Source organism: Amia ocellicauda, chromosome 22 (genome assembly GCF_036373705.1).
Source record: "Amia ocellicauda isolate fAmiCal2 chromosome 22, fAmiCal2.hap1, whole genome shotgun sequence".
NCBI classification, from domain to species: Eukaryota; Metazoa; Chordata; class Actinopteri; order Amiiformes; family Amiidae; genus Amia; species Amia ocellicauda.
In genome coordinates, this window is record NC_089871.1 from 4,254,788 (window position 1) to 4,279,702 (window position 24,915).

Genomic DNA, 24,915 nt, shown 5'->3' on the forward strand with positions numbered 1-24,915 from the left:
GAATCGCAGCTCCTTTTAGCCTGCCCCGGTGTGACTTTCCTTTTCATTGCTGCACTGGGGTCAACGAAGAGCAAGAAAGACTGCCAAGGAGGAGAGAGAGAGAGAGAGAGAGAGAGAGAGAGAGAGATCAGGTGCCTTCTCCCTTCTGTCACTCATATTGACATCTCAGTCTCGGGCACATCTGGTACTCTACACAACGTGCGAACAAAAGAAATCCCAAAGGAAAGGGGAACAGTTTTTATTTATTTACTTACTTATTTCATGTCTTTCTCTCTAGCCTGTGTTTTCACCAGGGAAGGAAGCTTGTGTGATATCGAGGAAGGATTTCTGATCCCACACATGTGTTGCCTGCTTCTGAAAAAAATACTCTGTTCCTGTAAAAAATACAGACATGAAGCACGTACACACACTGCACCAACATGCTCGGCCCTTCCATGTCCTTCTGTTCAATTTCATCGCCAGCCTGTGCTCGATGTAATGGTTGATTTCGGGATTCTCCAGCCGTCCGGGTCAGTTTTAAGGAAGTATTAAGGGTGTGAAATCGAAGTTCCTCATTGGAAGAGCCCAAGGTTACGGACCGGAACCGCAAGCATTCAGAGCCCCAGCCCATCGACTCCTGTTCCAGACACAAATATCCTTCATCATTTTACAAGCGTGGCATGTGGTGAAATGCCAAAACACACTTTGTTCCTTTAAAGTCATTATTTGATGCCGATTTCCCATCCCCACCCCCAGTTTCCCTGCCAATACAACGAATTTAAAGCCAGATGTTGCTTCCGAGTCGCTCGCCTGTACAATCCCATTTGCATAAATCCATAAATGCAACGTGTTGTTTTGTTGTTGCTGTTGTTTGTAGCATGCACAGCAGAGTGTGGCTTGGCTAGGGCAACAATCGTGTTAAAATGTCATTATAATTATCCCTGAAGGTGAAAACCAACCTTGTCTACATGCAAGTATAACGCATAAATTAGCAACTGCTCACCTTGTTAAGTCAATTAATATCCAGTAAACCTGTACTTGACAAATAACCGCTCTTCTTCTCCCACCAGCCACAGAATAACACAGGGCTTTTTTTCTCCTCACTCGTCCCTACCAGTTCCTCGTTTAATTCATTATTTTCGACTTGGAGAAAAAATTAAATAACACATTTACAACAAAGAGATTAGCTATAGCACTAGTTCTGTTGCCAACAAGGTTTTGTTTAATAACGCAAGACAAAGCACGGATGCTGAAATGTACAACAGTGTTTCTTTAATTAAAAAATGTAATTAATGACTTAAGGTATGCACCGCATCTATACAAGCAACAATTACCCCGAGGCACGTACTTTAAAGAGCAGGGCTGACTGTAAACAGTGCCAGACCTCCTCCTGGGAAGAAGTGGGGGGACATAATCGCGAGGATAATGACAATTTAAAGAGATTTAGCTCCGTCTTCCTAAGGAAAAGGGTCTCCTCAAATCTTAGCAGCATCCTTCTGCTGCTCAAATCGCTGTTTTATAGATATTGTCTGTGTCCTATGCCCATTTAAAAACGCATCGTGTCAAAGATATTTGCAATAAACTAACAATACTGCTGTTGCTACACCATCTTTGCCTTCCCCTACAATATGGAGCAAAATCTGTGCTATCGCTACATTTAAAGACTGAATTGCTTAATGTATTAAAACAAACCATGTGTTTAGCCTAATTCAAAACAAGAGAGAGAGAAAGAGAGAGATGTCATGTCTCCAAGGACACTCTCCATAATATCTCTTAAGATGATTCATACTTCTTGTGGTGTGTGTATGAGTTTTCTCTTTATTGCTGCACTATAGGAACAAACATATTGAGAGAGAGTGAACTGTAAGGGAGACACAGAAATGCGTTAAGTGAAGGGATCAAAAGAGGCTGTTCACACTTTGAGTCTGCCACCAGCTCAACTGACGGGAATAAATTACTTATTTTGGGTGCTTCTATTAACAAGGACTGTGCGAGATGATAGTGGCACCGGGAAAATCACCAACACGCAGGGAAATATAATCACTGCTCCCTCTAATTCACAACCCACCACTCCCACCCTCGATCCTGCAAATGCATTGCAAAGTTGTTGTTTCTTTTTATCACTCACTTTTAAACTTTATTAATTTGAACCCGAGTGAACCCACAAATATTCCACAGAGCAGTTTTATATGGTGATTTGTGTTCTAATGGCTCAATCCACTGCGGTGGAGAGCGGACAGACTCGGCGCTCAACTCTCATTTCTCTGTTCTGTCTACGCAGGAAAAAAAAGACACGCATTTCTTTCTTTCCTTCCCTCTCCGTCGTGGATGCTGCAGACACAACTTCACATTACAAAGACGGGTTTTCAAAGGCGAGATTGCCGAGCCTGAAATTCTCCCGCTCCTCCAGACGTATTAAACAAACAGATGTGCAAATTCAATATGCAGTCCGGATCATATCTCGCCAGCCATATGCAGGATTGAAAACCCTGGCGCGTCGCTCCCTCGATTGCACTCCCATAACATTGCTCGTATGCATTAATAGCACTGCTGATGGAAACCTATTTCGCGTTACATCGTGTGACAAGACAACCGCGCGGCATGTGCACGGCTAATATGTGACACGTCTACACTACACCAGTCAGTCAATTATAACTAGAATCTAATAATTATATTACTACACATGACTCCAAGATTAACTATGGGATTGTAATATGAATATACCTTGAAGTGCCTCCGATATAATTTTCTACATGGCTACCCTGTTGCACTAATACACCCACGTGTCACCGGCTTCCCGATTGCAAACGCCTCTGCACTGGAAATACAGAAACACTGATTTTACACTTATCGAGGCTGCTGAAGAGTAATTGCATTGTCTTTGATTACTTTCACTTTGCCGTCGCCCTGTGCTTTGTGTGCGATATATATTGGTCAAACTCCTGCTGCCGCAAATATATCGTCGCAAACAAATCTTTTATATCGGTAACTAATACTCGGGCCCAATTCTAAGTCGTGAAAGTGGAGCGGTATTTATCGTTTGCCGCCGCAGTAAAATTATGCAGATTTATACTATGATCACTGAGACGGAGAGAAAGGCTATGTGATCTATAGCTTTTAATTTGTTTTTGCTCCTGATGTCTTCTTTAAAGAAATTAGAAGGAGGAAAAGAAAGGCTGGAAAGGAATGTGGAAATAAACGCTCCGTATTTATTGACGCCGGAGAATCTTGAACTATCCTTCAGAGGAAGGGAGAGAGAGAGGATGTAAAGAGAGCGAGCTTAGGTGATGAATCGCGTTTTGTCCTTTCACCCCCTTCCTCCGAACGTCCTCTCTGCACGGTTTTGAAAAACGCATCCGAGGAACGCCGAGAGGCACGGGAGGAAGGCCGAATCAGAAAAAAGTCTGAAAAAGTCTGGCCGTTTTGTTGATGTCGGGGGTGGAGGGGATTTTTGATTTCACTGAAAACCACATTAGAGAGAGGAGATAGCCTGTCAAGGGGCTGATGGCTGTGTGGCAGTGACAAGCCGTGTTCAAGAGTCTCTTTACCAACATCTAATCCTGCGACAGCACGGCCTATATGTTCAAGTACTGTGTCTCCTGCATTTAAAGAAGCCACACTTCACAGGCTAGTGGAAATGCATTCCTCGATATTCCCTCAGCCCCCCAGACCCACAGCCTATGTGTGTTTATCGCTCAGAGCCGGGGGAGAGCTCCTAATTAAAGTGAGGGATGCCTGTACATGGCCTGTGGCTACTTAAATCAAAAATAACAACACATTTCATTTTTTTTTTTTTTTGCAATGGTACTTGAGTGTGCTGTGCAGGTACTCTGTGGTGACTGTTTAATTAGCAACTCTCTGATTATTCGAGTTTCAATTTGTGGGTGTATTGATGGGATGGTTTCTAAATAGATTGTGAAGAGGAGGTCTCTTAAAATGATTTGTGTATCGTTTTTTTCTTCCAATTTGTGTTAGTTTGTTCTAGCATCTGATGTGATCTACCTGTCAAAGACATCGCATATACATTACGGGATAGATGAAGGAACAAAGTGATCTAGGATATTGGGATTTGGCTGTTTGAGTATACTGAATGTATACTATATTATAACAGCAGTGGTGTCTTGTATTTCCTTCGGTATCAGAAGTCTCCAATGACGCCAACGGTGGAAACACAAACAGGCCCCAATAAATCATACATGTGACAGGTCATGTATAGCATTGATTTTCCCCGTGTTTGTCTTTGATATGGAAACACTTCGCCTAGACGCGTGCAAGTAATGGCAAACACCATCTGCGCAAAGCTTGGGGAGCGTCAGATTAAAGAAAACATGTTTCCCCTCTTCTTTGAACCGGCTAAAAGTCTCCTGCTTTACATTGCGAGTAATCTTTGCAAATCCATCGGAAGACCTATTCTCATCCAATTATTTAAAACCAGATGCTTTGGGATTCGGTCGGACGTAGCTGCTCCAGGCTCCAGGCGTGTGTAACACAACCACTGTAAATGCACTGAAAGATAGAACAGTAATACTAATTTGATTCATACTTCCGAGAAGAAGAGCAAGTTTCACTTAATCCTTTTAATTAAAACCTAATAAGTGGTGACAAATTAAAGACAAACTTGCTAGAACTGAATTATCCTATTAATCCCCCCCTCCTCGTCAAGTAAAATAAGTCACAATGTTCCCTCTCTCTTAATAGGTATCCACACAATATTAGTGATTAATTATTAAACTAATATTGAGAACTAATTAAAGATAAGGGGTGTTTCATCATATTAAATAACAGCAAGAGAGGAGGCTTGCTTTACTAGTCAATTACAGTATGTGTACTTACTCACAATGCAGCCCTTCTTTAAAAATGCAAATCTCTACTTTATTCAAATAACTCCTTGCATTAAGCTAAATGGCTCAAGTGCAATTATGCACGATGTTTCCCAGCGACTTTATATAAAAAAAAATATTAGGCATGGATTTATAGAAAATATATCTGAGTAATTTTAACGAGCTCCATATGTACACTAGGTAAGGAGCAATTACCTTCAGCCTCTCAAGTCAGTTTTCAGTCTCTAATTGATGTGATTCATATTTCTAACCCATTTGAGTACCATCCCTTTATGAAGTATTTACCGTCTTTGGAATTACATTGCTTTTGTATTGTCCTCCAAACAGAAGTTGTATTGAGTTTAAACTGTACAAGCTCTTGAGGAGTCAGAATTGTATTTATTTACCAAGACAGTCTGCCTGAATTTAGTTTTCTTTCCTGTGAATCTGTAAACGAGGGCCGTGTGTTTTCAGAAATTATACACAGCCTCTGCCATTTCCATGGGAACCCGTGGCAGACTTTCCGGGCCAGATACGCTTAATTACGAATATCAGCGTGGCTTTTGCCTTTTACTAATTTGCAAGCATCCTAATGATCATATAGACATCTCTAAATATACAGACTTTTGACCGATTTCTCTCCTCTCTGTACAGCTTGCCCCGCGTTCACTCGTCCATAGCAATTTAAACATTTAAACATCGCCATCAGAGGAAACCCACATTTTAACACATTCTTGAATCTCAAACCCACGTTGTTATGTATATTATAATGGTATTGATTTATTAGCAGCTTTAATCAAAACCATTAAAGCTGCATCCATCACTGACAACTACACATAAAATGTTTCCATTTCGAGTTGCGTTGCAGTAGGAGCATGGAGGACCTGTCTCTTGGTGTGGCCATCAGGGGTTAACAAAATGCATTATTCTCCAGACACAGTGATAAACTTACAAACAACAACTACAACAACAAACATCTCACTAAATTTACTGCTGCAAATGGGTTTCTGGTTTCATTTGTTCTTCCTCCTACAGAGCTGAATTTGTCATATTTGTTTTATTAATGTTTTACTGCTTTTGCTGAAGGCCTATTGTTAGAAAACAATACTTTTTAATGTAATATTTTTCACAATAAAACCGTTTTTCCCCTTAACAGTGTGGACTATGGTGTGTAGATAGGTGAAAACAAATCTTCATTTAAATGCACGAGAATTACCGTGAGACACTGAAGTTCGAGGGGGTGCAGACTTTCTATAGGTATCAATCTATGCATTTAATGTATTAATTACTTTTGTTTGTTCCCTTTTTTATTCACAGCCTTTATTTATATATCACGTTTTAAATTTGGCCATGTGTTGTTTTTCTTCTTTTAAGAAGTAATTATTTATTCCAGAAGACTGCTCAACACATAAACTAATTAATCTGGTTCTATCTATTCTGTAGCAGTTCTGTACTGGATAAGTACCGTACTGGCTTGAGGCTCGATTAACTCCATATAATATGCTCAGAAGACCGACTGGTACAAAGTCTTGCCTGAGCTGTACTACTGAAATGGGTAATTCTCTGCCGCTTCAGCACTTATCACATAGGTTTGAAAACAATCAGGACCCCAGTAGACTTAACAGTATCTCACATCAGTTCAGCACAATTTGGTGAAGTCTGTTAGTGCTGTGAAACAGGGGGCAGTAAAGATTGAATGTCTTTCTCTGTGATTACAAGGCCCAAGGAGAAACGGAAAGGTTAGATTAATATAATGCGAGTGGGGATGTGCAACTCTTCGGTGGAATCCCGAGTAATCCCACAACTATGATCCACTTCTCCTTCTGAGCGTCGCACATTCACATCCTGAGAAATCAAAACCACTCCTTGAAAGCTACGAAAGGTAGGAGTCGTTTCAACCAAAATCCCCTTAGAGCACGTTAACCCCTACACAGTATATCCCAAATTGAAGTTTTATTTGCTGGGTTTGATTCTCTAATTCTGTTTCTAACTGTGCTGGTAGAGGGCGCTGTTTGTGACCGCAGTACAGTCCCCAGGGGCCCGTCTAGCTCTTCATTGCACGTCTGTGGTGTTATGATGACATTCCTTTGCTCTGGTTGCGAGGGGAGGTTAATTCGAGGTGGCATGAAATCCGATCTGAAATTGAAAGAGATTTCCCATATGCCTCTGTCCTTTCAAACCCAGCCATCACGCGCAATTATTCACAATGACGTCTGATGAGCTGGACGCAAATGAATTCCCTCTGTGTTTTATAATTAATGTCTCAGGCAAGAGGGAGATGCATTTTTCATCAGGTCATGTAAAATACAGGAGTTTTAATAGACTATTCATCTCTGTTAGAGAGGGAGAGGGACCGGCGAGATTTGCATCTGGCACTCGAACTTCAGGAAGGTAAGAAAGACAAGCGGTCGGTTTACCTTGCTGCCGAGTAGCTCGATCCCACCATTTCTGGTCAGCTTCACTGTCACGGCTTGGGTGCTTTGTTTCAGACCCCTGCCACTCCTTGTGTAAAGAAGCACCTCCACCATTTCCAATCTCACTTATTCCTAATTTCCATTTGCCACCGTCTTTCTGTTGCTGTTGAGCTATAGATAGACCTTTGAGTTCACCTCGCCACTGAATAGCTGATTCGAAACCCCACATTACGTCTTCTGTTCAAGACTTAGTTCTTTTAACATGTCCATTAAGTAGGAGTTGGAGTAGGAGTAGCGGAGGATACAGTCGGAGTCAAAGTGCATCAATTTTTGATGTGTGGTTTGACCATTTAAATGTCGTTCGGACATTATGATCCAATGAGAAAAGGGAAAGTTGTGAAGCTATTTTTATCCACTTGATGGAAGAAACAGCCCTGATTTACAGTACCACAGAGTCTTTTCTCTGTGTTTCTCCAATGAAACATTACCCTTAAACACAGATCAATAACGCTATCCCAGGGAAAATAAATTAAATCGGGGGAGCTTTAGCATTGTGCCGCTGTGATGTATTGATATTTATATGGTTGGGTTAAACACTCAATTGAAATGGTCAACTGCTCAATAAATGCTATTAAGGAAATAACCGTGGACCTCTACAAATCCCGTTAATGAAGACTGCTTTGTTTTGACAATGACTTGCAGACGCTTCCTACCTGTTAGGAATGCAGGCGTCCGCGCTCTTTTTTTTGCGACTCGTTGCCTGTCTGGGTATTGATTCGGAGCAGAGGGGACGCTTGGCAAGAGGGATTGCCTGCCTCTCCTCGTTGTTCATATCTTTCATTCTTGGCCTGGGAGCCGTCCCATACATTTCATGCACTGTTAGCCTTTGACACAGCCCCATATGAAATGGCCGTATTAGATTCTTAACTGGCACAGTGTGACTCGTGGTGAAATATATGCTTTGGCTGGAGGTGGGGACGTGAGCAGGTGATTGCCGATCTCAAGCTACAGCCTTTTCGCTGGGGAAGGTGTTTACACATGTGACAAATGGGTCACATGTCTATTGAATAGGGACACAGGCCACCCTAGAGTGATGACTGTCAAGCTGCATTGTCCTTTACTGCATTTAAAAATTTTGTGTTATCTGGAAACACTTTACAATAAGTCTCCCTAATTAGTGTAGTTACATAGTAGGTACATCTGTAGTTACTAATAATTAGTGTAATTATGCATTATTACAATGTAATGTGTAACAATGATTAATGGTATATGTAAGTACACAATTGTAACTACATTTGTATCTATGTTCGTAACGAAGTTTTTATTCAAACACCCCACAGGTTATTTAGTTTGCGGGGTGTATTTTAGATTCTACTATACATTTTTGCTGTGTCTTGTATTATCAAGAAAAGAGGTGAGAGAAGGTAATAATAGTTGTATTTAAATGAGCCGCACAAGGAAGGAGAGCGGATTGCAGAAACTGGACAGAAGCCCAACTTACTTAAAATGTCTTTAAACGCTAACTTGAATATCCCAGTGGGGATTGCGTTCCCGGTGTCTCGTCTCTACCCAGAGCCGTGCACCATTTCATTCTGCCTAATCAAGTGAGCGAGGCATATGCACAGCTTCACGTAAGGGACATTAGGGTGATGGAGCGACAGCCGCGGTTGATAAAGGATCGGCCCTTCTGTCTCTGTCTCGCCGCGGCCGCTCATTAGCCGCGCTGGAACTTAGCCACCTCCTGCTCGGTTATTAGTCCTGGCGCGGCGCTGGCGGCCAGGCAAGGGGAGGGGGTTCATCGGTGAAACTTTGCGATGAATTGCGCCGCGTTTCTTCTCAGGGCAAATAATGGAGGCCATCAATTTAGCATCTGCCGCCAGCGGCCTGACCACCAGCTAATCTCCCTGACTCCGGTCGCCGAGGCATCATTACTCGTAATAGCAAAACAATAGCACTTTATGGGCTATAAAGCTGTGAAGGGCTACAGTAGAGTGGTGAGAAGGAGGCTTCTGTAATTTAATGCCCTTGGGGTTAAACTTAACATAAAGCCAGCCTAAAGTCCCCCCCCACCTGTATTAGTCTAATTGAAATAGATGCCATGGCGTAGTAATGCTGTAATAACAGCAGCAGTGCAGGCCCAGGCCCCGCTGTGCTCTGATGCTAGTGATAAACGATAAACAAAATGGATGGTTGAGGGGGCTGTCTGGGGCTGCACTAGTTGCCTCATTTGCTCAGCGAGAGCGGTTTCATTTAGGTGGTAAAATTAGAAGGTGCCAGCAGGGGTAGTTTTGTGTACCTCTGTTTATTTATTTATGTATTCTTGTGTTTGTAGTGTTTGTGAAGATTAGAATTATTAGTAGAAGTATCGGTAGTATTGGAATTCAACCTGGTATAGTCAACCTGGCTCTATTCTGAGACGGAGTTGGTGTTTCTGAATCAGGAGTGAATAGACAGTAATAATAAATAATAAACTATTTCATTGACACGGCGAGAAGAGGGTATCTAAAAAATGTCCCCATGTATTGTGATCCATCCATTTCTCTAACATGCACACATGCATTGGTCCGCCAGTCCTGAAAACCCACACGTTCATCTGTGGCCTTAGACTCACCAACTCATTTCCACACCAACACACCTGCATACATAGCAGATCCAAGAATGTTAACCACACACACAGACCTAAATAATTCAATGACGTTATTGCACACACACACACATACACAAACCTTCAAACACTCAGTCCCACAGGTTATTCGGGAACAAGTCTCACTAGGCAATAAGCTTCTGCCGAATGCCTCTCTCCGCCTTTTGGTTTTACGTTGCTTTTAAACCCCCACGTTGTGTATTAAAAGTTTGCTGCTCTTCATGGCTCTCTGTGGCTTGCTCTCTCTCTCTCTCTCTCTATCTCGAGTATACATTCGTTTGAGCTGTTTGAGCAAGGGTGCATTAACCAATGTCTCCCAGCTTAGTGGAGAAAAAAATTGGGCATTTATCAGGTACAGGCTGCTAAAGAAATCCCTGGCAAGAAAAGAACCACAGAAGAGACCCACACACACACATACAAGAAGAAAAAAAACATTCATTTTCCTTGACAATATCCTCAACAATGACAGACTTCGCAGGTGCACTTTCTGATAGAGCAGCGACGGGCCACAAAGGAATTTGTCACGAGGAGATGGGGAAGCTGTGAAGAGGGGTTTTGTGAGAAGCAATTTTCTTCTTTCCATATGATAGTAAGTTTGGAAAGTTGATCCGAACTCAAGATTTCGAGGAAGCTGGCATTGAAACCTCCTGTAGCTGGCACGGGAAAAAAAAGAGAGATTGAAGAAATGAAAAAAGGCAGCACTCAAATAGTAATGGCAACAAACACTTCCATTATATAGAGATTGATTCCAGAGCTGCACAGCTGTTGAAGGGTGAAAAAAACATATTGATGGATTTGAACCGAACTCCTCCGACACGGTGATAAATACACACACGTGTGCCTCATGGTATAGTCTCTCGATTTAAATATATGGTCTCGTGATGGATGGCGTTAAAATTCTACCTAAATGTACTGTCTAAGAGCTCCTAGATGTCCCTTAATACATGGTTAAGTGAGTGAAGGGCACACTTTGGGAGAAATGATTTAAAAATTAATCCGGATACTTTGCTGAGCCGTTGCACTTACCATATTTCATTGCAGAAAAGAGCATTCCTCGTCCGCCCGTTTGCTGCTAATCTAATAGTTTTGAATCACCTATCCCATAGTGCAATGCACGAGGAGCTCGCTCGGGTCAAAGTTACAGTGCATCACCTTCTCAAATGGTTGGGTTTCAAGCCACTTTCGACCCTTTGGTACAAATGCATTTTGGAAATGGTCCTTTTAGGATTGTAGCCTCTCCTATACAATCATTCCCCCCTTCTCGTCACAATTACCATCAAATCAGCCCCACCAGCTCTCCATCCTCTCAGGTTCTTCAAAGACCGGCACTCTCAAAGGTCAAGAAGCTCGGTGGGTTGGATTGAAGTGAATTGGATTGAATCGGGACAGCCGTGATTAGAAGGTTTTGCCATGATGAATGGGGAGGAGGAGAGTGGGGGGGGGAGTAATAATGTTAAAAGTATTTGCAAATCCATTTCATCCCAAGTCTGACCTCGAGTCAAAGCGCAGCTCCCACATGGGGCTGCACTCCAAAACATAATGACTAAGGCAAACAGTTCTGTAGCAACAAACACAAAGGCGGCTTTTAAAAAAGAAAATTTAAAAAAGCAGGTCTACAGTAAATAAATGTTAGTCTTAATTTTTGGACTTCTGTACTAAGCCAGCCATCTACTGCACAGTCATTACTCTGAACCTCCGTCTAATATCGCTAATATCGGCATTACTGCGTGCAGCGTCGCAGATTCCTTATTTTCCTGGAGAGGGTGCTTTCTGATGTAAAAGATTCCATTTGCTAAGCGGGAGACCTGTTGGAATTAAATTGCTTTCTGAAGTATCCCCTTACCTTAATGCCTTCAATCTGAAGGCACTGAGCTATAAAGCTACCGGCTTTGATACTAATTCTGTGAGCGGCTGAAGGAAGGAAGCAGGATTTATAAAAGGGAGTGATGATGCCATTTAAATCGCTTTTCCCGAGCTTAAATGTTTAATGTATCGACAGACTAATTCTGTGGTGAGTGCTGCTTCGAGCCCATGGCAAAGCTCATTTCGCATTGTTTTTCCGACGAGCGCGTGAAGCTTGTAACATGGTCTTGGACGACCAACAATTGGCTGGTTTAATGTATTGAGTCTAGGATGAAATTGATTCCATTTCATTTTTTTTTCTCCAGCAATCAGTATATCTTTAACTGTTTCTTGTATCTGTAATATGTATTTTGTGACATTAAATTGTTGGGATATAGGGTGCAGGGAAATTACAGTAGCATAATAGCTCTTATAATGCTTCAGTGTGTATTACCTATAAAAATGGATGCTTACTGGGTAAAATAAAACTGTTCATTTAAAAAAAATAATACTTTGCATTCATTGTGGATTTTAAGTAAGCATTTTGGGAAGATAAATCACCAAAAAAGGTGCATCATGTATATTTTTCGGTCTCACTAAAAGGGTACATTCTTATATTTAAATATTTTAATACACATTTTCACCATGACTGTAATGCAACTTCTAAATCTGCTTCCACATACCCCAAGTAAACAACTCAAAAGTGTTTGTTATATTCAAATATTAGATCACTATGTTTAGCACATTGAGGAAAGATCAACATTTCTCTCACATCATTCAAAAAGACAGTCTGAGGCGCGTGTTTCGGCTGAGCGGGGGGGGCTCTGAGACTTGGCAGTGCTGGTATTCTGGCGGAGCAACAGTTAAGCAAACCATAACGCGCACATCAATTTGTATGCCGTTGTTGTTTTATATAATTATGATTTTTCTTACGAGCATCACGAGCACTAATAAAGAGGCTGGGCAGATTGTGCCGGGCCCAATCGCTGTCACTCGCCGAGGCAATCATTGAGAGAGAGGCAGCTTGCTACGGAGGCAGGGGAAAGGAAGCATATTTTATGTCTCCCATTAGGGACGTGGTGCAGCTAATTTATCATCCTGTGAAACTAATGATTGCGCCCGAGAGTCCCACGCGGAAGAACCCATCGGAGGATAGGAAATGGGGACGTGGAAACCAGTTTCGGCTAATCTATCTCCGTCTATGCAGATGGACTTGATGGTGATAGGGGGTTCGTGTCCCCAGCTGTAAAAAAACGGGGAAACACGCAACAGGGAACCCGCCCAGAAAAGAGGCCCTCCTCAGAGACACGCAGAAAGAGAGAGCGAGAGAGAGCATTTAAACACACTCTGAATGGGGTATAAATAGCAATTCAGCTGCAATGAGTTGAATGTTATGCATAATAATGAAAACTATTTATTTTTTAAAGAGAGAGGCAGACTTTCTCAGAAGGTTAACTGGTCTACCCCTTATAATTGTTTACTGTAGTGTACCATGGTAAATCTACAATAAAGTGTAGGAAAGCAAAGCAAAATGGTAAAGCATGGCGAAATATAGTAATCACAGGTGCAATCTGTGACAAAGCACACTACATGCATTGTAGTTAATCTCTGTATCCCCTTCCCACATGTTCTCCCCTCCTCCCATTCTATCTCCCCTTCCACCTCTCCCTCTTCTTCCCCTCTCGGTCCATCTCTCCACAGCCTTCATGCTGAGCTGTGTCTTCCCTCAGCGGCCGGCCTCAGGGGACGTGTCGGTGACCAGTCTCCACGCGGGCGGAGAGGCCTACTTCTACTGCTACACCGGCTACCAGCTTCAGGGCCCCTCGACCCTCACCTGCCGCAATGCCACCACCCCCTACTGGAGCGGCAAGGAGCCACAGTGCCTGGGCAAGTACTGGCGATCTTGCGATTTACGCTGGAGGGCCTTCGGGTTGTATTGGGTGTTTTAATGGGTCAGAAGAGGTGTCATGTTCAGAATCCATCTTGAAATCTGAGGCCTCTGTAGGTCTGCACTCTCTTGTTTGTTGGAGGGAGCAGATTAGCTTAATAAATACTTTCTCCTTTTCATTTCAAATGATGTAAATTAACCGAAGTGGGTTGTTCACATTTATAAATCCATTAAGCCGACGGGGTCCCCCGGAAACCGCAATGAAATCCGACTACAACAGGAAAGCGATCAATAAACCCTGAAGATTTCCATTATAATTGAACCTGTGAGTTTGACCACCCACGTGTGCCTTTGTATATAGTTGTTCCGTTCATTACAGACCCCCTGTCTCCACCGAAGTTGTGCGTCTCCGCCGTGCGAGTGTGTTGGAATTGATGCTGGGCAGAATCGAAATTTGCGTGGAGGGGGAAAAATAAATAATAATATGAATTACCTTCGGCCGTTATAAATGTGCTCGACTCTGCAGTCATATTTCAGTGGGAATGATCTGAGCTGTTCGCATTAGGCCCCGTGCGTCTCCCAGCGAGGAACAGCTGCAACACTCCGGCAAACTGTGGCGCGACTCATCAATAAACCTTTGATCTGCGGGAGAAGTTGATAACTGAATAAACATTTTCAGCCATGCAGGAGTAATTAAGCTTGATTGAAAAAGAAAAAAAAAAAAACTAATTTATTTGGCATCTCCTTTTCTTCTTTTTTTTTTCCTCTTAAAGTTAATTGAGGTTCCGTCATCGATTCCAATCTGAATGGTGTCAGTTCCTGTGTTCGCTGTTATAAAAACTTAATGGGTTATTTGTTGCTGTGTGTTTTTGTTATGTGTTTGTTTTTTTAATTCAATTTTTACGATAGAAACAGATTGACATCACAGTTTGACCACGTATCCACATTAACGCCCTATAGGAGTATTCAGTTACCAAACAGCACTTAAAGGTGTTAGAATGGATTTAAAAAGAAAAAGTACTGCTCAGATTTCCTCATTATTATCCAAATCAGTTTGTTTTATTGTCTACTGGAGCTCAGCGTTGAATAATGAACATTAATTGCTTCATTCTGCTGTGGTGACATTACTGGATTACTGGATACACTTCCCCCAACCAGAAAAGATGGCTGACCTTGCCTCTGAAGTGGGTTTTCACCACCAGCGATAGCAAAAGGTGTTGCTAACCCTGAACCCGAACAGTACATGGATACCGCAGCGTTGTGGTTAAAGAGGCAGGCTTCTCACAGCGTGGCTGCTTAGAGGAGATTACTGACAATGCAGAGAGAACTGGGGAATAGAGGCTTGTGGATGGCCAGTCAACACCCTGACCTTAATTAAGTGCAGTCTCTGTGGCTAACCTCTGCCTGCTCCTCTGCTCTCCACGTTTAATTTCCTGCAGCTGTTTGTCTCAGATACCACTTCCTGTCCTCCTCGCTAACCTGAAGAATTGCTCTCTCTCTCTCTCTCTCTCTCTCTCTCTGGGGCACAAACAGCTGCCTGTGGAGGGGTCATCAGGAACGCCACCGTGGGCCGCATCGTCTCCCCTGGATTCCCGGGCAACTACAGCAACAACCTGACCTGCCACTGGGTGCTGGAGGCCCCCGAGGGACAACGGCTGCACATCCACTTCGAGAAGGTGGCCCTGTCCGAGGATGACGACAGGTAGAGCGAGAACATCAGCCTCGCAACTGATATCACCCGCAGCTTTATTGAACTCTCTCTCCCTAGTGTATTGTGATTTTGATTTTGGTATCTGACTAATAATATTAATAATAACAATACAAGTAATGATCTGTATTGGGGAATTTGTGCCAGTTGATCCCAATTTGTCATGACTTAATTGACCCCCAATAGCCGTTTTTCCCAGCTTTGAATCATTTACCAACTGTGTGGTATTCATTACCTCAGAGCATTGTTTTCTTGACAGGCTGTTTCTCCTGCTTTGGCCTCATCATGATAACCGACCCCGTGGACCACATAGCAGGAGACGTTCTCTTAGATGTTCAGCAATCGCCCAAAGGAAGCAAATTGCATCTTAATGTGTGCTCAGATAAAGAATCACACAGCAGAACTGCCAATTAGGGCTGATTTTCAAAGAGGCCTTTACCTTGGGCACGATGCACCAGTGACACATCCCTCTCGCAGCCCTGTGCCATGAGAGATGTTGAGGAGTGCCTCCGCCAAACGATAACGAGGAGAACTTCATTTTTTCTTTTTTTTTTCCAAACACCGCATGATTTAAAGCTCCGAGATTGTCAGGGATTAAATAAAGCGGTTCCGCAGCCTCCTCAAACAATGAACAAAATAAAACCCCATTCTGGAATTAATAGAGCTCTCAAAGAGGTCTTCAAGACGATGAGAGAACAGATGTCACGAACATCTACAGCATGGATAACGTCTGGAGGCTACCCAACAAATATCCCTTTAATGAGGTCACTGTTGGGAATGTGGTTATTATAGCCTCTTAATCACCACTGATAAAGCACTGCAGTGCCCGGGGCAAAAGCATTGACTAGTAGCCCAAATTAGATTCCAGAGTGCAGATATACATATGTCTTTCATAAGTCTTCAGTCAGGTGGTTTTAAAAAAGCCGCCCGGTTGATGGGGTTTGTGTTTCTTGTTTCTCAGGCTTTTGATAAAGAACGGGAACAACATCGATTCCCCGCCGGTGTACGACTCCTACGAGGTGGAGTACCTGCCCATTGAAGGGATAGTCAGCACCACACGGCACTTCTTTGTGGAGCTCACCACCGATGGGTCAGGAACGGCTACCGGGGCGGCTCTCAGATATGAAGGTATCACGACCGACGGGTGAATGTAATCGAGTAGGTCATGATTCATTCACTTTTAGAAGATTCATCTTTCCTGGGGGACACCCGTCTCTACCCTTGACCATATCTGTAGCCCAAGGGACACCAACCTTTATCCTGGAGATCCCCAGTCCGGAAGGTTTTGTAGCTCCCTCTTAAACAGTCAAGACTGGAGAACTTGTGATTCTGGCCAGATAAAGTTCTGGTTTATTAAACATTGATAGATCAACACCTACATCATTCCCAGTATAAATAAAGCAAAAGTTTTCAAGAGGTGTGGGCAAGGAAAGAGTCTTAATGGTTCAGTTTCAAGAGCCCCTCACAAATTGCTTCTAACATCCCAAATCACGGATGGATCACAAGGAGGTTCTGTAACTTGAACACAATCTGTCAGTACCCGAGCCGAGGCCTCCGCTGGGAATTTCCTGGCTGCTCCTTTCCACCACACACCCCTGATGTCTTTCCAGTTTCTCTGGTCTTTCTCCCCTTGAGACCAGATCTTACACTTCCATATTAATGAACTACCGATCCTCCTCGTGCGTTCAGAGAGTCCGAAGGGAATTAATAAGAAGGCAGCGCTAACATACCCTGCCAGCTCCCTCCAGGCACTTCTGTACATCGAGTGGTTGTGTGAAATTTTGCCTCAGGCCTCACCCCTCCCCTCATTATCCTGGCCCGCTGTCAGAAAACACCTCCTAAAAGACAGCTACCCGGTTTGGTTTTACTGTTGTTCGACAAGTACAAATGCAAAACAGAAACAACAAATCGAATCCCCAGATACTTGCTTTGAAGCAATTCCTCAGTTCTGCTTACCAACTTGCATTTCAGAAATTTAGCTTTCAAATTCCCTCTGTAATACATTCCAGTTTTATTAGAGTTGCATTTATTGATTTGAAGCTTGGAATGATGTGTGGTGGTTGCGTTCTTCAAATATTGCGCCCTATCAAAAATAATTTCTTTCCACCACCCATTTTGTACTGGAAATGTCAATGTCAAAATGTATCTGCATGCTGGTACTTCATAAGAAAGCACTCTTAGAGCTAGGACATTTTTATTTTTAATTCATTGCAATAGTGGGTGTGTGGAATTTTAAATGCAGTCGCCCCTTGTTTTAAATTCCAAAACTAACCTTTAATAAAACACTGAGAAAATTGGAAGCTCTCCAGCTATTGTTCCCATCAGTAGTTTTTTATACATCTAATTTAAACTCACTAATTTCCAGTAATTCACAGAAGCAGAATAAACATTTATACTTCAGCCAAGCATGTTATTTCCTTTTCAGTCACTTTTCGTCTTGCTCCTTCTCCCTCCTTTTCTTTTGCCAGCTCTAAAAGCTCGTAGATTACATTATGTTCTTTTCCAACAGGTTCAGATTTCCTTCGGGCCACAGACTATTTCAAATTGATGTTTGTTTTCAGGTTTGAGAGACACAGCCATCGCTAATAAGATGGTACAACTAGACGGCGAGGAACAAAACCGTTCAGACGTGGGCTCGTTTGCAGGGCCAAATAGACAACGTGATTGAGATTACCACCGTAATGAATGCAGAATGGGCCAGAGTCTCAAATATATAGTGTTGCCTATTTAAGAAGGAAATGTACTATTTAAGTTGAGGTGATTCTGCAAGTGATGTGAAAGGAATGTAAATCCACTGTTGTATCAGAGAAATGAATAAGAAAGAAAGAAGGAACATGTTGTTACTTAGTTTTTTATCCCACCCTGATTTGCTAAGTACTTAATTAGTCCCTTTATTCATTAATTAGCCTAGCTCTGCAACCCCACTCATATAGTTTAGGAAACAAAGGAGGTTTAGGGAGGTAGGGGGGTGTTTAGAGTGCAGTCAAGGCTGGCAGACACTGTCCTTCAATTGCTAGACCTTATTTCACTCTACCTGAGCTCATAATTATAATGGTTAATTGAACCAAGAGGCTCAAATTCACCCATGCGTCTGTGTGTTTCTCAGCCTTTGCGTCGGGGCACTGCTACGAGCCCTTCGTGAAGTATGGCAACTTCACCAGCACCGACGTGACGTACGCCGTGGGCACGGTGGTGGAGTTCGCCTGCGACCCCGGGTACACCCTGGAGCAGGGCTCCATCATCATCGAGTGCATGGACCCCAGCAACCCCCAGTGGAACGAGACAGAGCCCGCCTGCAGAGGTGGGTCTAACGCCGGAGACAAATGCCAGCACCCTTACTTTCATCTCCAATACCAATACAAGAGCACTTGGGTTCCTCATGGCTCGAAGTAACTTTTCCAACTTATCCTATTTTATTGTCCACTTACATTTTATTTATACATTAGCTTTTCCCAATTTTTTATCTTTTATCTGTATCTGTAAAAAACAGAGAAGTATTGACCCCCTGTGCCATGACATGCCTAAATAAGCTCAGATGAAACTAAGTGCCTTCAGACTCCACACAAGAAGTTGAATGGAGTCCATTTGTGTGCAGTAAAATTATTGTAGATGAAATACAACTGTCTCTGTAAGATCCCACAAGATGCTACGATGAAGACCAAGGAGCTTTCAAAACAACTCTGGGATAAAGTTGTGGAAAGGCACAGATCAGGGGAGGGGAATAAAAAGATTTCCAAGGCTTTGAAAGTTGAATATCCCTTGGAGCACAGTCAAGTCAATCATTAAGAAATGGTAGGTATATGGGACCACCCCAAACATGCTTAGAGCAGCCGTCCCCCAAAACTGAGCAGCTGAGTAAGAAGGACATTGGTCAGAGAAGCCACCAAGAGGACAGTTTTCCACGTCAGAGATGGGAGAAATGGTCCATGTGTCAACAGTAGTGCAGGTATTCCACAAATTTGGCCTGTATGGAAGAGTAGCAAGAAAGAAGCCATTTCTGAGAAGAGCCCATAATATCCCACATGGAATCTGCAAAAAGATGTGGCCAAATATTCTGTGGCCGAAGAAACAAAAACTGAAACTAAATGCAAAGCGTTCTGTCTGACGCAAACTCAACACATTGCATCACCCATGTAACGCCATCCCTACTGTGGAACACGCTGGTGGCAGCCTGTTGTAGCCAATTACTTCAATATCCACAGCTAAGTGCTATAATAACCTGCCTCGCAAGTAAAAGCCTGGCAATGCAATAGATATTTTAAACTCGAAATGGAGTTATGCGGCTGTGTTCGCTGCCGTATCTCCTCTTGGTACTTGAGAAGAAGCTCGCTAGCAATCTAAAACAATTGCACTTGACCACTATATTCTGTGTGGCTGCACATTTGCAATTTACATCACACTTCATACGCTAGGATTGCAGCTCCTTATCCTACCTTTGTAATATGTGTGTGTATGTGTGTATATCATTATTTCATTTGAATTGTTTATTTATTTTACAAAGAAAGGGAAAAGGCATCAATCCTAGTGTCTGAAATGTAACATAAACTGTAAATGTGCAGCCATTCAGAGCATAGTGGTCAAGTGCAGTTGTTCCAAGTGGAGATCCAGCAGCGGACAAAGCCGTTTATCTCGATTTAGACTTTTAAATATCTATTGCATTTCCAGCCTTTCACTTGCGAGACGGGTTTTTACTGCACTCAGCCGTGGTTATGGAAGAAATTGGCTACTAAAAGCATATGCTTGTGAGCACAGATCATCCCCTGCACCAGATTGAAGCCTTGCTCTTTATAGCAGCTCCCCACATCTCTCTGCAAAACTTAACTTTGATTGCATGCTGACTTGTGCCGGGGATCCGGTCAAGTTTTGTCAATTTAAAGAGCAGAGTGTAGGTAGCAAATATACCAATGCAATTAACACGATTGCTACTACATCCAAGTATCACAGCTATGGCTTTTCTGTGTTTCTTGTTTACAGTAATAGGACCAGATCATCTCACTCTGTTTCCAACACGTCGATGTGTTAATCTCCTGTTAACAATGCTCTACCTTGAATGAGGCAATCAGGCCAATTATGAGATTCAATTCAGAGGCAGGCAACTCAAGAAATGATAATAATAAAGACAGGCACACTTATCTAGAGATTACTGGCAACTGTATTCTGCAACCAGCCGCCCCGCACCTCCATTCGCATCGAAATAAACTGCGTCGTTCTCGGGAGAGCGGGCGCGGGCCGCTGCTGGGTTTTCCCTTCTCCGGAATGAGACCGAGTGACAAAAAATGCAGGCGGCGCAATAAATCACACCCTGCCACCTCCGGTTATAGATGGACCGAGCGTGAATGACTGTTAAGATGCAGGAACAGGTTGAAATTGCAGCAGGCGAGAGCTGCTGGCACTAACCGGTCTGGATTTGTCTATTACAGCTAGACTAGTCGGCGGCAGTGTGGGAGGCCTGCGTTTGCTTGTTTGTTTGTTTGTTGTGTGTTCTTCATCCTCCATTGAGCTTGTTTGTTTGTTTGTTGTGTGTTCTTCATCGTCCATTGAGGATGAAGAACACACAACAAACAAACAAACAAACAAGAATGGGCAGTCCCTTCCCATATACATGTTTTTATTTTAGTTTATGATCGCTCAATCCAAATTAGCAGGCGAATACAGTGATCTGAAAGAAACACGGTAATGCAACATAACAAAAGAGATTAAAACTAATTGTATAGGGCTGCCAACTAACCCCACTCCCCAGTGTTGATCCGGTGTTTGTTGTCTCTGTGCCACAGCTGTGTGCAGTGGAGAGATCACAGACTCGGCAGGAGTTGTGTTGTCCCCCAACTGGCCAGAAGCCTACGACAAGGGTCAGGACTGTATCTGGGGGATACACGTGGAGGAAGACAAGAGAATCATGCTGGACATCCAAGTGTAAGTATAACACCAGGGCAGATAAGTCCAGGTTCTCCTCTTTGCATGAGATGCTGATTTTATGTCTAAAATGTGCAGAAGACATTTTGTTCCTGGGTGGAACTGCATCAAAAAACCTTTCAGGCGTTCGATTCATACAGTGTTTTATTATGATGGGCGCTATTACCATTATTTTTTGTTATTATTTCATCCCGGTTTGTTCTCCGGCTAAAGTGTATAAAGGATGGGGGGGGAGAAACAACATCAGGAAGGAAAATGCACTGAAATGTCGCCGGGTATTACTGTGGAAGAGTGTAAGTGCGAGGTTAAGTGCGTAGTAATGTAAAGTGGAGCGCGCTGCATGTTATATATAATAATTCCACATCAGTCCCCCTCCAACTCATCCGCCCCATCGGCCCTGTCATCGCCGGGGTGAGCGCGGTAGGAGCCCCTCTAATGCTCTCTGGAGTGACGGCGGCCGATCTGCATTGTGAGTGTTTATCTCAGCGGGGAGAGCGGCTGCTCAAGAACTCCTCTCGTCTCACACATTAGAAGCCCCTTTCAATCCCTCGGCGGCTGTGTGTTCAGTGTCGGCTTGCGGGAGACGCCAAGCACATGCCAAGCATCCCTGGGAGAGGGGGGAAACAAAACAGTCCGGATTAGCAAACTTGGCTTTGGGTAGGTATAGAGAGAGAGACGTGGGTGGGAGGGTGGGACTGGTGCTTCATTTATGTACTCTATATATTGTGGTTTACATCCTTGTAGGTTCTCTGTTGACCAATTTAACCCGAAACCCCCTCTAGCTCTCCCGGCATGTCGATGTAACGTTTTTTCCTTTTGAAATCGATATCTTAGGCACCTGCCAACAGCTGTCTGCATTCAGAAAGAGCATCCCACCTCCATTGTGAGAGAGCCCAGGGACGTCTCTGCATGCAGCTCCTAAATATGAATTCACCACTAAATATACATCCCCTCTCCGCTAAAAACAAAGGCCTCACTCAGCTCCCCCCACAAACCGCGACTCGGTACTCTGTGCCAGTGCGTGTACGGACTGCAGAACAGCCAGCGAAGCCCAATTGTTGTCTGTTGTCAGCCTCCCATACCTACATTTCAATATGCAGGCGTGCTAACCACTAGTTATTTGGAAAAATATTGTTTTTTTCTGTTCAGTTTCTCTAGCATTCAGTGGCACAGACTGCGTTGGCTGCTCAGGTTGAGTCTGTGCTTCAGATGGCACCACCATTGTTTCCTGTTTCATTCTGGGAACTTTCCCCCCAATATGGTGCTATATTTGTCTGTGACTATATGGTATTTATAACTGTGATGGCCATATGGACCTATTGTTATTATCACTTTGCTCCACAACAGAAAAAATACAAGTTGCTTTGCTTTGCTGTGTTGCTACAACTGTGTAAAAAAATTGCTACAGTGACAACGTTGCGCACTGCTGTGTAACTGATGTGCTTCCCTGCCGAAACGTAAAAGGGAATGCCTTTTCAAACCCCTTTAAGGGAAACCGATTTTAGCCAGAACATTAATCACTGGCTGACCTAATCCCCGCTCTTACTGTACTACAGACGGGGAGGGAGATTAGCAGCCCGTGTGTCTCGAAAATAAAGAAGATGAAAGAATATTTTGCACATGAATGGGGAGCGTAAGTACCAGCGCACACAGGTTAATAATGAACTTGAGAGAAAACTAATTATTTTATTGGGCTGTGCGAAGGCAGGCCTTTTCCGAATCAATTATGTTGAGCAGAGAAATGAGTGTTTTTCATGATTGCTGTGTCAGGTGACAGTTTAGAGCCGAGTGCCCTGCTGTGTCAGACTCTGATAGATTATTCATGAGTTCTATAATTTGGCTTCCTTAATTAAGATTCTCTCATTTGCATTCTTTTTTTTTTCTCTCTCTCTCACCCCCCCCCACCACCTCCCGATGATAGTGTTACATTGTATACTAGTATAATAAATGGCATCTTCAATGTTTTGCACAAGAAGCTGTCAACATAATTAATTTCCCATTCATTTGCAGAAGAAAAACATTTCACCAGATACAGCATTTGGAGACGCTGGAGCGCGTTTCGTCTGTTATCTGCAACATTGATGTGATTCTAGTCGCTCGGTACCATGACAGTTTGCTAAAGTTAAAAAAGGAAACGCTTTGCCTTGCCTGTGACATGAAATCCAGTCTTTCATAGCTTCGTTACCCCCCCCCCAGCCCCCTCCCGTCTTGATACGCAAGATGTTAGCCCAGACTGAGCCAGACCAAAGCGACGTTTTCCTTTGAGCTTATCAGAGACGAGTCATTTCTGGACATGACAAACCGCTTAGATGATCAAAGGCAGAATAAAGAAAATTAATAGCTCGATAAATAATAAAATAAATAAAAACATAAATTAAAATGAACTAACACTCTAGCAGCTGTTACCAGCGTGGGAATGCAAGGGGTCGTTCTACCTCAATGCACCAAACTATGAAAAGCAAAACTCCTACCTCTTTCATCTTTAAATTACCAATTTTGTCAGCCAGCATATGGGACATAAATGGTAACGGACTTCAAACGAGAACTAAAAACAGAAGAATAAAGTAAAAGGCATTTGCGTGCTATTGTCAGTACACAGCTGCATTTATCACAGACATGTTGGGTTTGCAATCATCTGCCATTATGTAAAAAGCATCCTAGTTGTCTTATTCAAATTCCTGTTCTTATTTTAGCAGACGCCTTCATGCAAAGCATTACAGATCACTGCTGTGTCTCTTGTTCGTAGGTTTTAGGTTTGCCTGTTTTTCATTGAGCTTTGCGGTCTGAAATAAAATGTTACTTTGTGCTGCTTAGTCCTGGATATGTGAAGTTTCACTGGGGATAGAGAACTGTCAACCCATCTCATCCACTGAAAACAGACAGTATTTCAAGATTTCCCCATTGTGGTCTGAAAGGGTTCAATTCCCATGTGATCGTTTCAAGTTGAGAGCTGTATGAGAGTTGAATACTCCAGAAGAAAGTGTGGGAAGTATTGTAATTGCGAACTCTTCCTCGTGCCAGTTTTTAATCGATATAGCGTGGTCACTTCTTTCTGAAGACCAGGCAATACACGTTTAACGTTTTTTCTGGTTTGCCAGTGAAAGCCCTCACAGGGAACAAAAACAAATCAATGTTTAAGTTTGGCTGTTGATTCGTGGTTCATCCCAGCTGTCGGAGAAGACGCTAGAGACAATTGCGGACATAGGACAGAAGGCAGTGTGTGACATGGGTGGGAAGAAGAAAAGCCACATGGACATGGGAAGAACATGGAAAACACGTGTGACCTTGGCTTTCAAATTGTGAAATTTGAACAGGCCATCTAGAAAGGAGTCTACACCGCACACACAAAGCTCCACTGATTTTCTCTTCAATTTCGTTTTTTTTTCCCTGCCAACTATGGGTCTTCATCTTGGCGTACGTGCCCAGAGTTTAGGAATACTTTCCCCGGCAGTGAAAAAGCGCTCACTCCTCCGTAATCATCCATCACTGTAGCCTAGCACACAATTACAAGGAAACACAGTGCGTAATGATGGTTGATTAATTAATTTAACACAAACAGGAGGGCTCGGCTGGCGCTTATTAAGCTGCAGCATTAGCGCCGAGCAGGGCGGCGCTGGGAGGGCAGGTGACAGGCGGCGGCGCACCTGTGAGTGAGAGGCACGGTGACTCATCCCACACCGGGCAGCTTTCCAAACACCGGGAGAGCG

At 43.2% G+C, this 24,915-nt stretch overlaps 1 protein-coding gene across 1 annotated transcript in view; it reads left to right on the forward strand.

Annotated features, from left to right (window-relative positions):
* Positions 1 to 24,915, forward strand: part of sez6b (seizure related 6 homolog b) — a 203,283-nt gene that overhangs the window by 154,796 nt on the left and 23,572 nt on the right. The window contains exons 5-9 of the mRNA XM_066695338.1: positions 13,401 to 13,586; positions 15,121 to 15,289; positions 16,257 to 16,423; positions 18,402 to 18,596; positions 21,070 to 21,208. Of these exons, the coding sequence (XP_066551435.1) occupies positions 13,401 to 13,586; positions 15,121 to 15,289; positions 16,257 to 16,423; positions 18,402 to 18,596; positions 21,070 to 21,208 (856 nt within the window). The remainder of the gene's footprint in view (positions 1 to 13,400; positions 13,587 to 15,120; positions 15,290 to 16,256; positions 16,424 to 18,401; positions 18,597 to 21,069; positions 21,209 to 24,915) is intronic.